The 21,079-nt window shown below is 57.7% G+C and overlaps 1 protein-coding gene across 2 annotated transcripts in view; it reads right to left on the bottom strand.

Annotated features, from left to right (window-relative positions):
- The window catches only part of DOP1B (DOP1 leucine zipper like protein B), a 75,776-nt gene that overhangs the window by 33,869 nt on the left and 20,828 nt on the right, over positions 1-21,079 (bottom strand). For both annotated transcript variants that reach the window (XR_009551708.1, XM_060198677.1), the window contains exons 11-18: positions 20,208-20,399; positions 18,497-19,196; positions 17,269-17,540; positions 14,510-14,662; positions 13,849-13,949; positions 9,777-9,967; positions 4,418-5,861; positions 1,053-1,164 (exon numbers count right to left, since the gene is read on the bottom strand). Coding sequence is in view for 1 of the 2 variants with exons in the window: in XM_060198677.1 (XP_060054660.1) it covers positions 1,053-1,164; positions 4,418-5,861; positions 9,777-9,967; positions 13,849-13,949; positions 14,510-14,662; positions 17,269-17,540; positions 18,497-19,196; positions 20,208-20,399 (3,165 nt within the window). In the remaining variant the exon portion in view is untranslated. The remainder of the gene's footprint in view (positions 1-1,052; positions 1,165-4,417; positions 5,862-9,776; positions 9,968-13,848; positions 13,950-14,509; positions 14,663-17,268; positions 17,541-18,496; positions 19,197-20,207; positions 20,400-21,079) is intronic.

Below are 21,079 nucleotides of genomic sequence, written 5' to 3'. Positions count from 1 at the left end.
CTCAGGCAGGAGAGTCTTGGGCAGAATCAGTCTGCTGTCTCCCCAGCCCTTGCTCTATGCTTCTTTTATATTAATTAATTAGTTAATTTTCTTTTGTTGCACTTGTTTTATTGTTGTAGTTATTATTGTTGTTATTGATGTCATCATTGTTGGATAGGACTGAGAGAAATGGAGAGAGGAATGGAGAGAGGAACAGAAGACGGGAGGTGGGGGTGGGTGGGGAGAGAAAGACAGACACCTGCAGACCTGCTTCACCGCCTGTGAAGCGACTCCCTGCAGGTGGGGAGCTGGGGACTCAAACTGGGATCCTTCTGCCGGTCCTTGCGCTTTGCGCCACCTGCGCTTAACCCGCTGCGCTACAGCCCGACTCCTCGCTCTTATGCTTTTCTATGCAGAGATGCATCACGACTTTTCCGACATCCCAATGCTATTAGCAACACGGAAACAGCTCAGCTGGCGGAGCACAGGACTTGCAGGCCTCAGCTTCCCAGTTTGGTCCCCAGCACCACATGTTCCAGGCTGGGGGCTCCGCTGGGCTTAGCTCACACGTGTGGAACTCTCTGTCTTGTAAGAAACAGGCAGAATAAACCTATTAAAATGAAGGTGTGGGCTGGGGAGACAGCAGAATGGTCTTTCATGCCTGAGGCTTCAAGGTCCCAAGTTCAACAACCCGCACCACCCTCATAAACCAGAGCTGAGCGGGGATCTGGTCTCTCTCTGTATATTTCTCTCTTTCATTAAAATAAAAACCAGTCAAATGTTTGAAACGATGTATGTGATGCATAATCAACTGTGAGAACACCTGGAGCCCATAAGATGCAGGGGGTATAGTGCAGGCCAGCAAGCGGCTCTGCGGTCTCTCCAGCGTGCTTAGGGGTGGAACTCACAGGAAGTGCAGGAACACATCCACACCCACGCGCCCACCGCCCAGCCGCCCTGTTTGCCTGCTTCCGTCCGCTTGCACATGCACCTGGCTGACACCCGTGTTTCAGAAGATCGGATGCTTGGTGCAAACTGCCTCGAGACTCGGGGGAAGACGCGAAGAGACTGACCTTTCTGCTCTGGTTGGGCTGTTCCAAGAGGCAGAAGTGGCCGATGGTGGTCAGACCTTCCAGGAGGGTGAGCGGGTAGTCGGGGGCGATGTTCTCCCTCCTGGAGGCTGAGCTGTGGTGAAGGAGAGAGAGAGAGAGAGAGAGAGAGAGAGAGATGGGCTGTCAGGCCCCTGAAGAACCACGTCACGGGGCAGCAAAACAGCCCACCTGGATAGCGCCCTGCCACGGCAGGTCTGTGACCCAGGTTTGAGCCTGACCCCCACTGCATGGAAAGAAGCTGGGGTCCCTCCCTCCCCTCTCTGCCTCTACCAAAAAAAGAAAAAAAAAAAAAAAGAGGTCACATAGGGTCTCTTAATGCAACCTATAAACAGAGACTCAGAGAGCACCCTGGCCTCACAGCGGACCAGGGGGCTCCAAAGCAAAAGCCTCGTCAGGGCACTGGTTCCTTTTGTGCTGTTTACACTCAGATGGGCACTTTCCCAGAAATGTGTTCGAGACCTTTGGGGTTTCCATGAAGGCTGAGCCTCATCTCTGCTTCTGTTTTGCACAAATAACAGACAATGACCGACCTGCTCTGCAACCCTCACCCAGCCTTCTGTGCAAAAGGAACAGCTCTGGGGCTGGGAGACAGCTTATGCACATAAAAGGCCCTGGGTCCGAGACCAAGATACCATGGACAGCGCCGGCATGAAATCCATAGGTGGTAGAGTGTATGTCTGTCTGTCCATCTCTCTCCCCCTCTTTTTTTTTTTTTAAAAAATCAAGGGCGCAGAAGTCGGCTGGTAGCTCGGCAAGTTAAATGCAGGTGGCGCAAAGCGCAAAGACCAGAGAAAGGATCCCGGTTCGAGCCCCCGGCTCCCCACCTGCAGGGGAGTCGCTTCCCAGGCGGTGAAGCAGGTCTGCAGCTGTCTGTCTTTCTCTCCCCCTCTCTGTCTTCCCCTCCTCTCTCCAGTTCTCTCTGTCCTTTTCAACAATGACGACATCAATAACAACAACAATAACAACTACAACAATAAAACATGGGCAACAGAAAGGGCAGGGCAGGTGGTAGTACACTGGGTTAGGGTCCCATGTTACGATGCACAAAGACCTCAGTTTGAGCCCCCGCTTCCCAGCTGCGGGGGGGGGGGGCTTCACAAGGGAAGCGTGTCTGCAGGTGTCTCTCTCTCTCCTTCTCTGTCTTCCCTTCCATCTCAGTTTTTGTCTCCTCCAGATAAATAAAATCTTCATAAAAACTTTACACAAGATACAGGTGTAAAGTTGTGGGGGTGCACCCGGTTGAGCGCACACGTTACAGGGCACAAGGACCTGGGCTTGAGCACCTGCAGGGGGAGTCGCTTCACAAGCAGTGAAGTAGTAGGGCTGCGGGTGTCTCTCTCTCTCTCTCTCTCTCTCTCTCTCTCTCTCTCTCTTCCTCCCCCTCTTAATTTCTTTCGGTCTCTTAGCAATTCAATATCTAAAAATAGACAAAGAAGGGGCCAGGCGGTGGCACACCAGTTGAGTGCGTATGTTACTACTGTGCAAAGAACCCAGTTCAAGCCCCTGCTCCCTATCTGCAGGGGACAGCTTCATGGGCAGTGAAGCAGGGCTGCAGGTGTCTATCTCTTTCCCTCTCTATCATCCCCTTCCCTCAATGCCACGCCCCCACTCAACTCCAGAATGATGGGTCTGACAGGGTCAGCACCCAGGAAAACTCTCTTCAAGGAAAAAGAATTCTGGGAGTGGGTCTTGGCGTTCTGAGCAGATCTAAATTGGAAACTCTGATTATTGTTTTCATTATGTACATGGTAATGATGCCGTGTCATCGGGGACGAACAGCCCCTGTTCCCAGATTAGATACAGATGAACAGGAAATGAGGTGGACAAAGTTATCGGTCATCAAATACATAGAGTTTTAGGAAAAATTCTTAATAATACTTACTCACCTCCTCTTACGAAATATGTTAGAAACGCTACGTAAAATACTATCTGCTAAGCCTATTACTCAGAAATGCATCACCCCATAAAGTACATTACTGTGTAAAACTGCAAGGCCATCTAATCAAGAAATGAGCTTTACTTTCTGTTTCAGATATTGTCTGTGTAAGGCTAAAAGATATATAAGTTCTCACTAGCTGAATAAAAATGGAGTTCAGATTCACCCTCCAACAGAGTGTGGTGTATTCTGTTCTCCCCTGCGCCGACTCCTGACCCATCCTGGGTCACCTTCAGAGTTCCCTGATCCTTCCTGCTGCTCCTCCGCCTGAGCGGTCCGACGCACCTCTCAACATATTTAAATTCTTTAAAAAATCATCTTTATTTATTTATTGACTAGAGACAGCCAGAAATCGAGAGGGAAGGGGGGTGGCAGAGAGAAACAGAGAGACACCAGCAGCCCTGCTTTACTGCTTGTGAAGCGTCCCCCCTGCAGGTAAGGACTGAGGGGATTCAAACCCAGGGTCCTTGCACACTGTAACAGGCACCGTCAACCAGGTGCACCAGCACCCGGCCCCTCAACTTCTCTCTGACCTCTCAAGTGTAATGGGCCGCCTTAAAGAAGTCTTTAAAAATAAAACCTGGGGTGGGGGAAATAGCATAATGGTTATGCAAACAGACTCTCATGCCTGAGGCTCCAAAGTCACAGGTTCAATCCCCCACACCACCATAAGCCAGAGCTGAGCAGTGCTCTGGTGTTTCTCTCTGTGTCTCTCTCTGTCTGCATCTCTCTCAAAAAAATAAATAAAATATATATATATAAAAAACAGTTAAAAAAAAAACTGTAGGTAAAATAAAATAAATAAAATAAATTAAAAAAACCTGGGTGGGGGTAGATAGCATATAGTGGTTATGCAAAGAGACTCTCATGCCTGAGGCTCCAGAGTCCCAGGTTCAATCTCCCTGCACCACCCTAAGCCAGAGCTGAGCAGTGCTCTGGTATTTCTCTGTGTTTTTCTCTCTCTGCATTTCTCTCAAAAATAAAACAAATAAAATACTTAAAATAAAATAAAATAAAACCCGAAGAGAGGGGCGTTGGGCGGTAGCGCAGCGGGTTGCGCGCACACTTGGAGCAAAGCGCAAGGAACGGCATAAGGATCCCGGTTCGAGCCCCCGGCTCCCCACCTGCAGGGAAGCCGCTTCACGGGCGGTGAAGCAGGTCTGCAGGTGTCTATCTTTCTCTCCCCTCTCTCTGTCTTCCCCTCCTCTCTCCATTTCTCTCTGTCCTGTCCAACAACGACAACAACATCAATAATAACTACACCAATAAAACAACAAGGGCAACAAAAGGGAATAAATAAATATCAAAAGAAATTAAAACAAACAAACAAACACCCGCCGAGAAGCCCTGGGGGCCGGTCGGCTGAGGGCAGAGGGGGCTGCGCCCCTACCTGGGGGCCAGCGGGGAGGCCGCGCCCTCGTGCTGCCGCGCCAGCTCGTCCAGGTTCTTGCAGATCTGCGCCAGGAACGGGCTGACGGTCCAGCCCAGCGACTTGCCGAAGTAGGGCAGGCAGTGCGTGACCAGGCCCACCCAGGCGGCGTGCATGGCGTAGCCGTAGGCCGGCTGCAGCCCGCGAGCCACGGCGGCCACCAGCAGGCCCTGCGAGGGCAGCGGGTGCGGCCGCACGTAGCTCAGGGCGCCGATGGCCTGCTGGAAGTTCACGGCCCGCCGCCACTCCCGGGCCAGCGCCGGCCGCCCGGCGTCCTCGGCCTCCTCCTCGGCCTCGTCCCGGGCGCGGCCCAGCCGGTGCTCCAGCCCGATGAGCACCCGCAGGAGCCCCAGCAGCTCCAGCTGCAGCGGGTGCTCGGCGCGGGCCTGGCCGGGGCCCAGCTGCAGGAGGCCGGGCCGGGCCTGGCCGGCGTGCATGGAGCCCACCAGCGCCCGCAGCGCCAGCTCCTGCACCCGGCAGCGCTGCAGCAGCGCCAGGGTGGGCTCGGCCGCCTCGGGGGCCCCGGCCGCCAGCTGCGCCAGGAGGCGGGCCAGCACCTGCACGCTCTTCACCTGCACGTCGCGGTTGCCCAGCACGTCGCGGGGCGCGGGGCGCGGGGCGCGCGGGTAGTAGCTGCACAGGAAGCTCAGGCACAGGTGCACCAGCAGCTCCAGCAGCCCCGAGTGCGGGCACACGCCGGGCGCCTGCGGGGGCAGCCTGCCGTAGAAGCTGCGGCCCGCCAGCGCTTCCTGGTGCCGCGCCAGCAGGTTGGAGACGAGGTTGAGGTGCGCGGTGGCGCTGGTGTCCAGGCGGGCGCGGCCCAGGGCCTCGGTCAGCTCGCGCGGGGTGGCCCGGAGCAGGGCGTCCAGCACCGAGAAGGCGTACAGCACCCGGCGGGCGTCGTAGGGCTGCAGGTAGAGCAGGACGTGCTGGAACGGGGCCTCGGGGGCCGCCCTGGACGGGGAGGGTGGGACCTGCCGCTCGGGCCCCGGCCCGCCCCCGCGCTCCCCGCCCAGGTCCCGGTCCCGGTCCCGGTCCAGATCCCCGTCCCGGTCCCCGTCCTCGTCGCTGGACAGCGACTCCGAGGCCTGCGTCCCGTCCGAGTCCACGCGGCTCAGGCTGGGGGCGCGGCGCTCCCGGGGGCCCCGGGAGGAGGACGCGGACGAGGTGGTGTCGCCGTCCGACGGCCCCCAGCTGGTGTCGGCCGACTCCGTGTGCTCGCTGCTGCTGTCGCCCGCGCCCCAGGCCGCCCCGTCCGGCAGGTCCTCCGCGGCCGGCGGGCTCTCGGGCTCCCTCTCCACCTCGGCCCACATGGCCTCGCGGTCCATGGCGAGGTCCTCCCGGCTGTCCTCCGGGGCGTCCCCGCCCGAGGGCCTGCCCCTGCCGAGCCAGCGGTGCCGCTCCTCTGGAAGGCCAAGGGGGCCGGGTCAGGGCAGCCGGTCCCACCGGGGCCTCTGCTCTTCGCTTTTTAAAAAATTTATTTTTATTCCCTTTTGTTGCCCTGGTTGTTTTATTGTCGTAGTTATTATTATTGTTGTTACTGATGTTGTTGTTGTTGGATAGGACAGAGAGAAATGGAGAGGGGAGGGGAAGACAGAGAGGGGGAGAGAAAGACAGACACCTGCAGACCTGCTTCACCGCCTGGGAAGCGACTCTCCTGCAGGTGGGGAGCCGGGGGCTCGAACTGGGATCCTTATGCCGGGTCCTTGCGCTTTGTGCCACCTGTGCTTACCCCGCTGCGCTACCGCCCGACTCCCCGCTCTTTGCTTCTTGGCATGGTACTGTGTGCGCTCGCAAGGTGTGCACTGCCCAGCCTCTACTTCTTCTCCACACGTGACTTTTCTCCTTTAGAACCTGGAGTGAGCTCAGCCCCTCAGAGCACCAACTTGCATGCCTGAGACCCCGGACTCTCCAGGGTTAATCCCTGGTGCAACCTTATGATTATTTTTACTGTCTTCCTTCTCTGCTTCCGCACTCCCTTCCTTCCTGGTAGAGTCGGAGAGATATTGAGAGGGGAGGGGTAGAGAGACAGAGAGACACCTGCAGCACTGCCTCATGGCTCCTGAAGCTTCCTGCACTGTAGGTGCAGACTGGGGGCTTGAACCTGGGTCCCTGCACATGGGAATTAGTGTGCTCGACCAGGTGCACCACAGCCCGGCCCCCGGCACTACCTTACATCAGAGCTGAGCACTGCTTTGGGCTCCCCTTCCTCTCTCATTCTGCCAGCCATAATAAACAAATCTTTTAAAAAACTAACCCAAAACATATAATAGCTTTAGGTGAGACTGAGAATGGTGGGGAGAGAGAGAGAAACTGGTTGTAGTGCTATCCGCTTTGGCATATGGCAGTGCTGGGGATTGAACCTGCAGCCTCTGAGGCTTCAGGCATGCAAGTCCTATGCTCTAGTGTCAAGCTGTCTCTCTGGCCCTAAAGTGATCTTTGTCCTTTTCTTTTTTAATAGTTATTTTATATGAGATAGAGACAGAAATTGAGAGAGGAGGGGGAGGTAGAGAAGGAGAGACAGAGAGACACCTGCAGCCCTGCTTCACCACTCGTGAAGTTTTCCCCCTGCAGGTGGGGACCAAGGGCTTGAACCTGGGTCCTTGCGCACTGTAATGTGAGCGCTTAACCAGGTGCGCCACCACCTGGGTCTGTGATCTTTGCTCTTCAAGCTAAACAAAATCAGTTTTAAAAAAAATCAGAGCACTTATCAATCATCTCTGGATGAGGCCGGGACTTCAGGGCCTCAGGCAATGAGAGTCTCTTTGCAGAACCGCTGTGTCACCTCCCTCACCCAGACGCAGATCAATAGTAAGAAAAGCGACTGCTGTGCTGCCTTTCCCTCTCTCACTATCTACAGAGCAAATGTGCAGGTGTGGAGCCAACCTGCGGAGAGAGCCGGAAGTGTGCAGGTGTGAAGCCAACCTGCGGAGAGAGCCGGAAGTGTGCAGGTGTGAAGCCAACCTGCGGAGAGAGCCGGAAGTGTGCAGGTGTGGAGCCAACCTGCGGAGAGAGCCGGAAGTGTGCAGGTGTGAAGCTAACCTGCGGAGAGAGCCGGAAGTGTGCAGGTGTGAAGCTAACCTGCGGAGAGAGCCGGAAGTGTGCAGGTGTGGAGCTAACCTGCGGAGAGAGCCGGAAGTGTGCAGGTGTGAAGCCAACCTGCGGAGAGAGCCGGAAGTGTGCAGGTGTGAAGCCAACCTGCGGAGAGAGCCGGAAGTGTGCAGGTGTGGAGCCAACCTGCGGAGAGAGCTGGAAGTGTGCAGGTGTGGAGCTAACCTGCGGAGAGAGCCGGAAGTGTGCAGGTGTGGAGCTAACCTGCGGAGAGAGCCGGAAGTGTGCAGGTGTGAAGCCAACCTGCGGAGAGAGCCGGAAGTGTGCAGGTGTGGAGCTAACCTGCGGAGAGAGCCGGAAGTGTGCAGGTGTGGAGCTAACCTGCGGAGAGAGCCGGAAGTGTGCAGGTGTGAAGCCAACCTGCGGAGAGAGCCGGAAGTGTGCAGGTGTGGAGCCAACCTGCGGAGAGAGCCGGAAGTGTGCAGGTGTGGAGCTAACCTGCGGAGAGAGCCGGAAGTGTGCAGGTGTGGAGCTAACCTGCGGAGAGAGCCGGAAGTGTGCAGGTGTGGAGCCAACCTGCGGAGAGAGCCGGAAGTGTGCAGGTGTGAAGCCAACCTGCGGAGAGAGCCGGAAGTGTGCAGGTGTGAAGCCAACCTGCGGAGAGAGCCGGAAGTGTGCAGGTGTGGAGCCAACCTGCGGAGAGAGCCGGAAGTGTGCAGGTGTGAAGCTAACCTGCGGAGAGAGCCGGAAGTGTGCAGGTGTGAAGCCAACCTGCGGAGAGAGCCGGAAGTGTGCAGGTGTGAAGCCAACCTGCGGAGAGAGCCGGAAGTGTGCAGGTGTGAAGCCAACCTGCGGAGAGAGCCGGAAGTGTGCAGGTGTGAAGCCAACCTGCGGAGAGAGCCGGAAGTGTGCAGGTGTGGAGCCAACCTGCGGAGAGAGCCGGAAGTGTGCAGGTGTGAAGCTAACCTGCGGAGAGAGCCGGAAGTGTGCAGGTGTGAAGCCAACCTGCGGAGAGAGCCGGAAGTGTGCAGGTGTGAAGCCAACCTGCGGAGAGAGCCGGAAGTGTGCAGGTGTGAAGCCAACCTGCGGAGAGAGCCGGAAGTGTGCAGGTGTGGAGCTAACCTGCGGAGAGAGCTGGAAGTGTGCAGGTGTGAAGCCAACCTGCGGAGAGAGCCGGAAGTGTGCAGGTGTGAAGCTAACCTGCGGAGAGAGCTGGAAGTGTGCAGGTGTGGAGCTAACCTGCGGAGAGAGCCGGAAGTGTGCAGGTGTGGAGCTAACCTGCGGAGAGAGCTGGAAGTGTGCAGGTGTGAAGCCAACCTGCGGAGAGAGCCGGAAGTGTGCAGGTGTGAAGCTAACCTGCGGAGAGAGCTGGAAGTGTGCAGGTGTGAAGCCAACCTGCGGAGAGAGCCGGAAGTGTGCAGGTGTGGAGCTAACCTGCGGAGAGAGCCGGAAGTGTGCAGGTGTGAAGCCAACCTGCGGAGAGAGCCGGAAGTGTGCAGGTGTGGAGCCAACCTGCGGAGAGAGCCGGAAGTGTGCAGGTGTGGAGCTAACCTGCGGAGAGAGCCGGAAGTGTGCAGGTGTGGAGCTAACCTGCGGAGAGAGCCGGAAGTGTGCAGGTGTGAAGCCAACCTGGGCTTTTTTTTTTTTTTTTTTTTTCCTTTTTAAAAGAAAGGGATATTTTTTTTTTTTCTTTTTAAGGAAAAACAAGTGGCTCTGGAGGTGACTCAGCAGGTGAGGCACCTGCCGGAGCCCCAGTGTTCGTGGAGCTCTGACTTCGTGCCACTAAAGACACCCAAATCACAGCTCTTTAGTACAGGGCCTGGCAAAACAGCTCACCTGGATGGTTCACCTGCTCTGCCAGGTGTGAGCTGTCCCCCCCCCCCCCACACACACACACACACACTGCAAGAAGCTTTGGTGCTGTGGTGTATTCCTCTCTCTCTGCCTCGTTTGCCTCTTTCTCCAGAGCACAGAAGCACCAGAAATGAATATTTTTTTATTTTTACTTTAACCCCAGCAGCACTCAGCTCTGGTTATTGGGTGCAGGGACTGAACCCGGGACCTCTCGGCATCAGGCTCTGTGTACGCTCTGTGCTGTTTCCTGAGGTCACATGAAGACTGTCACAGTCACAGTCTCTCCCTTGTCTCCTGCCAGGTGGCCACAGTGCCAGGAGACCACTGGAGGGAGGGGGAGACCCCCTCAGCACCCCAGATGTCCCTTGGGACACGGTGCGGGCTGCCCGCTGGGGGATACGGGGAGGGGGCTTACCGGCTATGCTCTCAGGCTTGAGGCACTGGATGGAGGTCCGCTGGGTCCTGGGCTGGAGCAGGAGCAGGAGCACGGGTTCGAGGATGCGTATCACGTCCCCCAGGGACAGGGCCCGCACAAGCCAGCCCTGGGCTGCCGCACTGATGGCGCCATCTGTGGAGCTCAGGCTGTCCAGGACCACAAACAGGGACCTGGGGGAGGCGAGTGGACTCAGTGTGGGGTGCTCCCAGGTACCAGCACACGCCAGAAAGCCCCACCCACGCTGGGGCTCCAGGGCCAGGTGGGGAGGACCACGGCATTCAAGCAGGGTGAGGTTCAGAGTGGGGAGCCCAGGCCTCACCCCCAAACTAGGGGGATCGCTTTTCTCCAGGCATTCGAATCAGATGGCTGTGTATCTGATCTCACAGTGGAGATGCTAAAACAAGGGAAAGGTTGTTTTGTTTGTTTGGTTTGTGTTTTAGAAAAGAATTGGATTCTCTTTTTTAAAATTCTATGTATTTATTGGATAGATACAGCCGGAAATCAAGAGAGAAGGAGGAGACACAGAGAGAGACTTGCAGCAGTGCCTCACCGCTCACGAAGCTTTTCCTCTGCAGGTGGGGACCAGGGGCTTGAACCCGGGTCCTTGCACATTGTAACAGGTGTGCTTAACCAGGTGCAACACTATCTGGTCCTCTCTCGAACCATGCACAGCACCCAGGGAGCCCCGTGGAGGGTGGGCAGGGCCGTGGGGGTCTCTCCTCTCTCAGCACCCTGCACAGCACCCAGGGAGCCTCATGGTGGGTGGGCAGGGCTGTGGGGTGTCTCCTCAGCACCGTGCACAGCACCCAGGGAGCCCATGGAGGGCGGGCAGGGCTGTGGGGTCTCTCCTCTCTCAGCACCCTGCACACACCCAGGGAGCCCATGGAGGGTGGGCAGGGCTGGGGGGTCTCTCCTCTCTCAGCACCATGCACAGCACCCAGGGAGCCCCATGGAGGGTGGGCAGGGCTGTGGGGTCTCTCCTCTCTCAGCACCCTGCACAGCACCCAGGGAGCCCCATGGAGGGTGGGCAGGGCTGTGGGGTCTCTCCTCTCTCAGCACCCTGCACAGCATCCAGAGAGCCCCATGGAGGGTGGGCAGGGCTGTGGGGTCTCTCCTCTCTCAGCACCCTGCACAGCACCCAGGGAGCCCATGGAGGGTGGGCAGGGCTGTGGGGTGTCTCCTCTCTCAGCACCATGCACAGCACCCAGGGAGCCCCATTTTAGGGTGGGCAGGGCTATGGGGTCTCTCCTCTCTTAGCACCAGGCACAGCATCCAGAGAGCCCCATGGAGGGTGGGCAGGGCTGTGGGGTGTCTCCTCTCTCAGCACCAGGCACAGCACCCAGGGAGCCCATAGAGGGTGGGCAGGGCTGTGGGGTCTCTCCTCTCTCAGCACCAGGCACAGCACCCAGGGAGCCCATGGAGGGTGGGCAGGGCTGTGGGGTCTCTTCTCTCTCAGCACCCTGCACAGCACCCAGGGAGCCCATGGAGGGTGGGCAGGGCTGTGGGGGGTCTCTCCTCTCTCAGCACCCTGCACAGCACCCAGGGAGCCCCATTTTAGGGTGGGCAGGGCTATGGGGTCTCTCCTCTCTTAGCACCAGGCACAGCATCCAGAGAGCCCCATGGAGGGTGGGCAGGGCTGTGGGGTGTCTCCTCTCTCAGCACCCTGCACAGCACCCAGGGAGCCCATGGAGGGTGGGCAGGGCTGGGGGGTCTCTCCTCTCTCAGCACCCTGCACAGCACCCAGGGAGCCCCATGGAGGGTGGGCAGGGCTGTGGGGTCTCTCCTCTCTCAGCACCCTGCACAGCATCCAGAGAGCCCCATGGAGGGTGGGCAGGGCTGTGGGGTCTCTCCTCTCTCAGCACCCTGCACAGCACCCAGGGAGCCCATGGAGGGTGGGCAGGGCTGTGGGGTGTCTCCTCTCTCAGCACCATGCACAGCACCCAGGGAGCCCCATTTTAGGGTGGGCAGGGCTATGGGGTCTCTCCTCTCTTAGCACCAGGCACAGCATCCAGAGAGCCCCATGGAGGGTGGGCAGGGCTGTGGGGTGTCTCCTCTCTCAGCACCAGGCACAGCACCCAGGGAGCCCATAGAGGGTGGGCAGGGCTGTGGGGTCTCTCCTCTCTCAGCACCAGGCACAGCACCCAGGGAGCCCATGGAGGGTGGGCAGGGCTGTGGGGTCTCTTCTCTCTCAGCACCCTGCACAGCACCCAGGGAGCCCATGGAGGGTGGGCAGGGCTGTGGGGGGTCTCTCCTCTCTCAGCACCCTGCACAGCACCCAGGGAGCCCCATTTTAGGGTGGGCAGGGCTATGGGGTCTCTCCTCTCTTAGCACCAGGCACAGCATCCAGAGAGCCCCATGGAGGGTGGGCAGGGCTGTGGGGTGTCTCCTCTCTCAGCACCCTGCACAGCACCCAGGGAGCCCATGGAGGGTGGGCAGGGCTGGGGGGTCTCTCTCTTAGCACCAGGCACAGCACCCAGGGAGCCCATGGAGGGTGGGCTGGACTGTGGGGTCTCTCCTCTCTCAGCACCCTGCACAGCATCCAGAGAGCCCCATGGAGGGTGGGCAGGGCTGTGAGGTCTCTCTTCTCTCAGCACCAGGTACAGCACCCAGGGATCGCCATGGAGGGTGGGCAGGGCTGTGGGGTGTCTCCTCTCTCAGCACCCTGCACAGCACCCAGGGAGCCCATGGAGGGTGGGCAGGGCTGGGGGGTCTCTCTCTTAGCACCAGGCACAGCACCCAGGGAGCCCATGGAGGGTGGGCTGGACTGTGGGGTCTCTCCTCTCTCAGCACCCTGCACAGCACCCAGGGAACCCCATGGAGGGTGGGCAGGGCTGTGGGGTCTCTCCTCTCTCAGCACCCTGCACAGCATCCAGAGAGCCCCATGGAGGGTGGGCAGGGCTGTGGGGTCTCTCTCTTAGCACCAGGCACAGCACCCAGGGAGCCCATGGAGGGTGGGCTGGACTGTGGGGTCTCTCCTCTCTCAGCACCCTGCACAGCACCCAGGGAGCCCCATGGAGGGTGGGCAGGGCTGTGGGGTCTCTCCTCTCTCAGCACCCTGCACTGCACCCAGGGAGCCCCATGGAGGGTGGGCAGGGCTGTTGGGTCTCTCCTCTCTCAGCACCCTGCACAGCACCCAGGGAGCCCCATGGAGGGTGGGCAGGGCTGTGGGGTGTCTCCTCTCTCAGCACCCTGCACAGCACCCAGGGAGCCCATGGAGGGTGGGCAGAGCTGTGGGGTGTCTCCTCTCTCAGCACCCTGCACAGCACCCAGGGAGCCCATGGAGGGTGGGCAGGGCTGGGGGGGGTCTCTCTCTTAGCACCAGGCACAGCACCCAGGGAGCCCATGGAGGGTGGGCTGGACTGTGGGGTCTCTCCTCTCTCAGCACCCTGCACAGCACCCAGGGAGCCCATGGAGGGTGGGCAGGGCTGTGGGGTCTCTCCTCTCTCAGCACCCTGCACAGCACCCAGGGAGCCCCTTGTAGGGTGGGCAGGGCTGTGGGGTCTCTCCTCTCTCAGCACCAGGAACAGCACCCAGGGATCCCATGGAGGGTGGGGCAGGGCTGTGGGGTCTCTCCTCTCTCAGCACCCTGCACAGCACCCAGGGAGCCCCATGGAGGGTGGGCAGGGCTGTGGGGTCTCTCCTCTCTCAGCACCCTGCACAGCACCCAGGGAGCCCCTTGTAGGGTGGGCAGGGCTGTGGGGTCTCTCCTCTCTCAGCACCAGGAACAGCACCCAGGGATCCCATGGAGGGTGGGGCAGGGCTGTGGGGTCTCTCTCAGCACCCTGCACAGCACCCAGGGAGCCCATGGAGGGTGGGCAGGGCACAGCACCCAGGAAGCCCATGGAGGGTGGGCATGGCTGTGGGGTCTCTCCTTTCCTTTCTCCCTCTTTCCCTTTCCCTTCCCCTCTCTCAAACTACAGAATGAAAGTTGGATGGGAAGCGGCTCAGTGTTATAGGGATGACGGGAGACCCTGGGCTTCTTCAAACCATGTGCAGGAATGGCAGGCTGGTGAGCCCGTCACAGGCTAACCCCGACGCAGACGCTCCTCACCGATCGAAGGAGCGGTTGTGGGACGCCACTCGGCTGCCTTGGGTCTCTCTTGTCAGGTGCCAGATGACAGAGAATCTGAACAGAGCTTCCATCCTTGTCTCCTTGATTCAGGAAGAGGTGAGAACAGGGTAGCCTAGTGGAACCCACTCTTTCCCCGAGTGTGCTCAGCAGTGCCTGGTGGCTGGCACCAGGGGTGGCAGGGAGAGGGGAGAACAGCTCAGTCCCACCGTGCTCTCTAACAAAGGCCCACTTTTAGGAACCTGCACCCCACCCCCTCGGGGCAGCTGGTATGCAGGGCTGCATCCTCAGAAAACACAAAAGACTTGGGTATCTGAGTGTCCCCAGAAAGGGCCAGGCCCAAAGCCTGCAGGAGCATGGAAGCTGCCTGCCCACAGAGGAGACCCAGGACTTCCAGTATGCTCCGCTCTCCAGGGAGCTCCAGAAACGCTGCGGGGACGTACGGGGTCTGCCAACCTCCAGGCCACTGGGGCCTCCGAGTTCGGAGACTCCAGGATGCTTCCGCGTGTGGGGATCAGGGTGTGAGCACTGCCAGGCCCCCAGCTGGAGATGCCCTGAGTATGGCCCGGACAGGTGAAGGGCTGTGCGGGCAGCCTGGCAATGGGGCCCGGGTGGGAGCTGGGCTGTGGTGACGGGAACTCACCTTGTCCGGGTCCAGGAGGGCATGGCAGATGATGTCCTCGCAGACGCTGGCAGTGGGGGCCAGGCAGTGCAGCCGGTAGAAGAGGTCCACACAGGGGACGTGATGCTCCCGGCTCTCCTTGTCCAGCTGGTCCCAGAGCACATGCGCCACCCTCTGGTCACGGGGGGGGGGGGATGGACGGAGGCCGGGTGAACACAGGAGGGGCCTGCTCAGCCCACGCTGCCTCCCAGCCCACGCTGCCCCTGCCCCAGCGGGGGCCAGCATCCACCTGCACTGCCGGCTGGGAATCCTCAGGGCACAGGCAAACTGCACCAGCAGACAGGAGAGCAGAGCAGACTCAAGAAGCCCACCCTTAGGCCAACCAGACACAAGCTACTACCGGAAAGTATTCTCTGTCTCTCTGTCTCTTTCTCTTTTGCCTCCAGGGTTATTGCTGGGGCTTGGTGCTGGCACTATGAATCCACTGCTCCTATAGCTACTTCCCCCCAGTTTATTGGATAGGACAGAGAGAAATTGAGAGGGGAGGGGGAGAGGGAGGTATAGAGGGAGAGAGAAAGAGAGACACCTGCAGACCCGCTTCACTGCTTGTGAAGTGTCCACCCTGCAGGTGGGGAGCCAGGTGCTCAAACCCAGATCCTTGCGTGGGTCCTTGTGCTTAGTACCGTGTGTGTTTAAGCAGGTGCGCCAACCTCCCATGACCCCAGAGCAGAGCATCCTCAAAGGTTTCAGAGATCTTAGAGGGGAGTAAAGACGACGAGGAGGAGGAAGCAGGGAGGCCCATGACTGCATTGGCTTCGTAACTCGTCAACCCGGAGACCACAGGCTGGCAGCGGAAAGACACAACTAGGAAGAAGACTTCTGGGTGGGAAAAGACCTCAGTAACGGACTCCAGGAGGAGTCTTGCAGAGGGGCGCGACTTTAACTGGGCCAGACTAGGATATGCTTAAAAACAAGAGATCTAGAAGCCAGAAAAGAGCTGGGCATGGCGCCAACAGAGACAGCAGACAGGACAAAAGGCAGTCGGTTAGAACCAAATCATTTGCAATTGGGTTGACTTTTAAGATCCTATTGTTAGGATTTGCTGTGTCATACAAGATTTCACCATAACTTATGTCCTTTTATGCTATTTATATATAACTGTATCTTATAAAGTAAGTCACGAGGCCTCTGAAATATACCTAAAACAGACCTACTAGCTTTTTTCCAAAACGGAGACCCCCCAAATCTTCATGTGCAATATTCTTGCCTCTAGGCTCATGATTAGTCATCGAGTTGTTCTGCTTTATATCTTAACTCTTTTTCAGCCACCAGGTTCCAGATGCTACCACGATACCAACCCGAGTTCCCTGGGCAGAGGACCCCACTATGTGTCTTGGAGCCCCGCCTCCTCAGATCCCCGCCCCACTAGGGAAAGAGAGAGACAGGCTGGGAGAATTGACCTGTCAACGCCCATGTTCAGCAGGGAAGCAATTACAGAAGCCAGACCTTCCACCTTCTGCATCCCACAGTGATCCTGGGTCCATACTCCCACAGGGATAAAGAATAGGAAAGCTATCAGCAGAGGGGATGGGGATACACCGTTCTGAGGGTGGGCAGTATGTGGAAATGTACCCCTCTTATCCTATAGTCTTGTCAGTATTTCCATTTCATAAATAAATTTTTTAAAAAAAGAGGCAGTTGGCGAGAACCCTTCCCAGACCACCACTGCTGCAGGGTGAAGAGGGAATGAAGAGGGAATGGATGCCTGTACGGCAGCTTTCTGGGTTATTCGCCTTTTATTAGTCAGTTACAAGCTGTATCAAAGGGATTCTCAGACAGCTTAAGTCAGCAAAACACAGAATGCTTTGTTTAAGGGGGAACAGAACAGAGCAGAAAAATCTGCGTAAGGCAGACCACTGATAAGGGGTAGTGAAACTATGAAGTCTTCTACAAACTGGTATTCTTGGTTTGAAGGTCTCTCTGGACTGGCTAACCCTAAGGGAATCTCAGCCTTCTTATTTCTTATTTCCGGCTGCAATGCTCAGCAGTGTGTGGAATCCTCTCCTCGATCCCATCAGGATCGTGGCTTGGAGCTACGACATCCACTGACACCAGTCAGTGTCTGAGAAGTGACAGGTCACTGCTGGCCACGCACAAGAATTAGGCCATGGGCGCGTTGCCTGTGGCCCCTACCAGCCTGGCCTGCTGGGCTACTTTTCCCTGGCCTGTTGCCTGTCTCTCCGTATTCTCCCAGGGTCTCTCCCTTGCCTTGTCTGATGCTTAGTGGTAAGGAATCTTCTCCTGCACTGGGTATTACTTAGCTAGGAGCAGGGAGCAGAAGGATGGGGAGGGAAACACAGAGCCCCACTGGGGAGATTCTGGAAGCTGACCTGCCAAGCACCGGGGCTCAGTCCTTCAGGGACTGAAGTGTGCCCTGACCTGGTGATGGAGCCATCACTTTGCTGGAGCCAGCTGCACAGCAGAAGGACTGGACTCCCTTTCTTTCTCTCACAGAGCCCCCTGCCGCCCCACTCTCACGCCTTCTCTTTACAAAGCCCAGACCCGGAGCTGAGGGTGAGGGGGTTTGATCCTGCCATCTCCTCGGACTGTCAGCATCTGAAATAAACGTTTTGGTTCTGTCACGAGCTGGCCTTCCCAGAGGCAAGCGCTGACCCTGGGCATCGGGCCACACAGTGTCTACTGACCGACCGCCTCAGGTGAAGGGCCTGGGAGGAGGGTGATGGGGTCCCATGCCCTCCATCCTTCCCGCTGGGAAATACCTGGTAAAAGTCTGTCTTCTCAGCAATGACCTTCAGGATTCCTGGAGCGACGGGGGGGACCGTCACCATCTGTAGCTTGCTGAAGAACGGGCTGTGTCCGGAGCGCTGCTGGCGCTTCACCTTGTCCTCGATGACCAGGGCCAGGGACTGGGAGTGGTTGATCACTTCCAGGAGGGTGGCGATGGCCACGTTCTGGAGGGAGCAGTCAGAGACGCAGCAGCAGATGGTCATCAGGGACTTGAGCCAAGCGGGGAAGCTGATGTCCCCGGTGCCTGGAAGGGAGCCAAGCAGGGAGGACAGAAACCAGGAGAGTCAGGTGACGACAGCGCCCCCTGCAGGCAGGTTCCCAGACTACCCCCTTTGGAGGAGACAGAACAAACGGGACACAGTCTGGTTTTGGTTTTGTGTGCTGGCTGGATTTCTCACATGCTGAAAATGCCCAGCTTGGAGGTTTGTTGTTGTTGTTTCCTCCAGGGTTATTGCTGAGGCTTGGTGCCTGCACTATGAATCCACTGCTCCTGGAGGCCGTTTTCCCATTTTGTTGCCATCATCATTATTATTATTGTCATTGTTGTTGTTGTTGTTGGATAGGACAGAGAGAAATGGAGAGAGGAGGGGAAGACAGAGAGGAGGAGAGAAAGACAGACACCTGCAGACCTGCTTCACCACTTGTGAAGCGACTCCCCTGCAGGTGGGGAGCCAAGGGTTTGAACTGGGATCCTTACTCAGGTCCTTGAGTTTTGAACTATGTGTGCTTAACCCACTGCGCTACTGCCCGGCCCCCTATTTTTATATTTTTTAAAAATATTTTTATTTACTTATTACTGGATAGAAATAAAAACTGAGAGGGGAGGAGGAAATAGAGAGGGAGAGATACAGAGAGACACCTGCAGCCCTGCTTCACCACTTTGAAGCTTCCCCTCTGCAGGTGGGGACCCCGGGCTTGAACTTGGGTCCTTGCGCACTGTAAAGTGTGTGCTTAGCCAGGTGCACCACCGCCTGGCCCCTATAGTTCTGTAAGTCAGTATTAAGTCACTAATAATAAAAGAAGAAGAGGAAGAAGAGGAAGGAGGAGTGGTGGTGGTGGAAGATGAGACACAAGAGAGGGGCCAGGAGAGAGAGTGTGAACCTCACTGAGTCTGGGGTCCAGACTGGGCTCTGGCCTGGGGTGGGCCGCCCCTTGCCCCAGAAGCTGCCCTCACTCACCCCGGGCCCCGCCTCTGCTCACCTGGCGGCTGGAAGAGTGAGTCACAGAGCTGTTCCAGCTCCTCGGCGGCCAGGTACACAGGGAAGGTGGCACAATCCAGCAGCAGGTGACAAGCGGCAGCCAGGGCCTCCCGACAGTCCTCGCTGGGCCCCCCGGGGCCTGGGGCCACCTGCTCCACGGCCCACGTGGCCCCCACCTTCCGGCTGGGGCTGCCGGGCCCAGGCGATGACGATGATGGGGACGTGGGTGACACCTCCGAGCTCCTGGTCCTGAACGGGGACCCTCTCACGGTGAACAGGTCCGAGAGCATCTGCTTGAACTGGGGTACGCCCAGGGGCCGCTCCCCCGAGTTCTGCCTGGTGGGTGGTGGGGGCCCTTCGTCCCTCTGTCCAGCCTCTGTCCTTGTCCCTGTGTCCTCTGGCTGGGTCTCCTCCTCCCCCTCTGGTGGGAGCTCCACCCCGAAGACGTGCTTGTGGGCCAGGGCGGCCAGCAGGTCCTGCACGCCCCGAAGGGTCCCCTGCACGCTGCCTCCCTGCCGCCACACCCTGTCCTGCTCGGGTGGCGCCTGGGGCATCCGCAGGTGCTCACAGAGCTCCGGGGACGAGGCGCTCAGCCCGATCCCACTGTCCTCGGACCTCAGCGGCGGGAAGGCGGCCTCCTCGTCCCCGGGGCCCACGGCCAGCGCATCTAAGGTATCGGGGTGGTCACCTTTGGTCGGGCTCTGTGGGGAGGAAGGGAGGCTTGAAGACCACTGCCCTGGGCCAGCCGTGGGCCTGCACTGCCTGCCGTTCCCAACCCCAGCTGTTCTTATTGTTTAATATTTTAGTTTCTTTAGTTTGGATAGAGACCGAGAGAAGTTCAGAGGGAGATGGATGGGGGAGACAGAGAGGGAGAGAGACAGAGAGACACCTGCAGACCTGCTTCACTGCTTGTGAAGCTTCCCCCTCTGCAGGTGGGGAGCCGGGGCTCGAACCTGGGTCTTCGTGCCTGGTAATGTGTGTACTCAACTGGTGCACCACTGCCCAGCCCCCGTTACTTTTTTATTTTTTTTAATAAAGGTTTTTTGATGGGGACTGGGGAGACAGCATGGTGGTTCTGCAAAAGGCTCTCCTGCCTGAGACTCTGAGGTCCCAGGTTCAGCCCCCAGCCCCACCATCAGCCTGAGCTGAGCAGGGCTCTGGTCAGCTTCTCTATCTCTGGTTCTTTCCTATTGTCTCTCTCATTAAATAAATAAAATATTTTTTTAAAAAAGACTTTTAATCACACACACTCCAGAGCACTGCTCAGCTATGGCTTCCAATGATACTGGGGATTGAACCTGGGGCCTCAGGCATGCCAGTCCTGTGCACTATCACGTCAAGCGATTTCCCCAGACCCTCAGTCACAGCCCTCTCCATGGAGAGAAGCCTGGTACAGAAGCTGATGATGAAATGAAGGTGGCACAGCAGGGGGAAGAAGATAGGCAGCAGCTCCCTACTCCTTAAAAATGGAAGAAAAAAACCCAAAAACAACTCTGCCTCTTCTTTTTATTTCAGAGACAGTTCAGCACCAGAGCTTCCCCCAGTTCCAGGGCTCTGGCATGCCGTGCCAGGGCTGAACCCTGGGCTGTGCACACGCCCTGGGATGTGCCCTCCTGGGGGAGCTGCCCCTCCCGGCTCTGACTCTGCCCCCAGAAGCCACATAGCCCCTCAGCCTGGGGGACACCTGCAGCCCATCCCTCGGACACACTCACTGAGCTGCCGCTGGCGGAGTCTAAGTCCAGGTAGGAGGGTGGCATCTGGACCTTGCTGAGCACCTTGAAGCAGGTCTTGAGGACAAGCGTGAGCTCAGGCAGGCTCAGGGCCCCTGTCGCCACGGCCAGGGCCTGCACCAGGCAGCCCAGCATCTGCGGGAGGTACTGCGTCTGCACCTCTGAGTACAGCTCCTGCCGGGGCGGGGTGAACACGGGGCAGCGGGGCAGCTGGTCAGCAGACTGGGTGGTGCTGGGGGCCCTCCTGGGACCCACAGGTGAGAGGCTCTGAGTTAAAACCCAGGGCTGCATGTGCCAGGGGATGCTTTGGCCCTTCCCCTCTCTCTCTCTTTCTCTCTCTCTCTCTCTCTCTATCTCTCAATAATAAATAGAAGATAAAAGTCCAGTCTCGACAGTGCATATGCAGGGAAAACGGTATCCCTTGGTGGCATCTTCAGAGATTCTGTTTATTGATTTATTTATTTATTAAATTTATTTATTTATTTATTTATTCATGAGAAAGAAAGGAGGAGAGAAAGAACCAGCCATCACTCTGGTACATGTGCTGCCAGGGATCGAACTCGGGACCTCATGGTCGAGAACCCAATGCTTTATCCATTGGTCCACCTCCTGGACCACCAGAGATTCTGTTTATTTTAGCAGCAGGGAAGTCATTTTTAAATCTTTTTCAGGCATGCGGCCAAGACCAGGGCTGGCCTTCTAGGATGGTCCATTTGTTTAGGAAGTGCCAGGGATAAATACCAGGGACTCACCCCCACACTAGGCCCCTGAAGCTCTTCCCTCGACTAGAAAATTCCTTTTTTTTCAAAGAGTGGGGGAGTTTCACATTTGTCCTCAAATTGGAATGATTTTTT

This window comes from Erinaceus europaeus, chromosome 9 (assembly GCF_950295315.1).
Source record: "Erinaceus europaeus chromosome 9, mEriEur2.1, whole genome shotgun sequence".
Classification (NCBI taxonomy): Eukaryota; Metazoa; Chordata; class Mammalia; order Eulipotyphla; family Erinaceidae; genus Erinaceus; species Erinaceus europaeus.
Note: the sequence above shows the minus strand (reverse complement) of the source record. Positions and strands in the feature narration are given on the sequence as shown.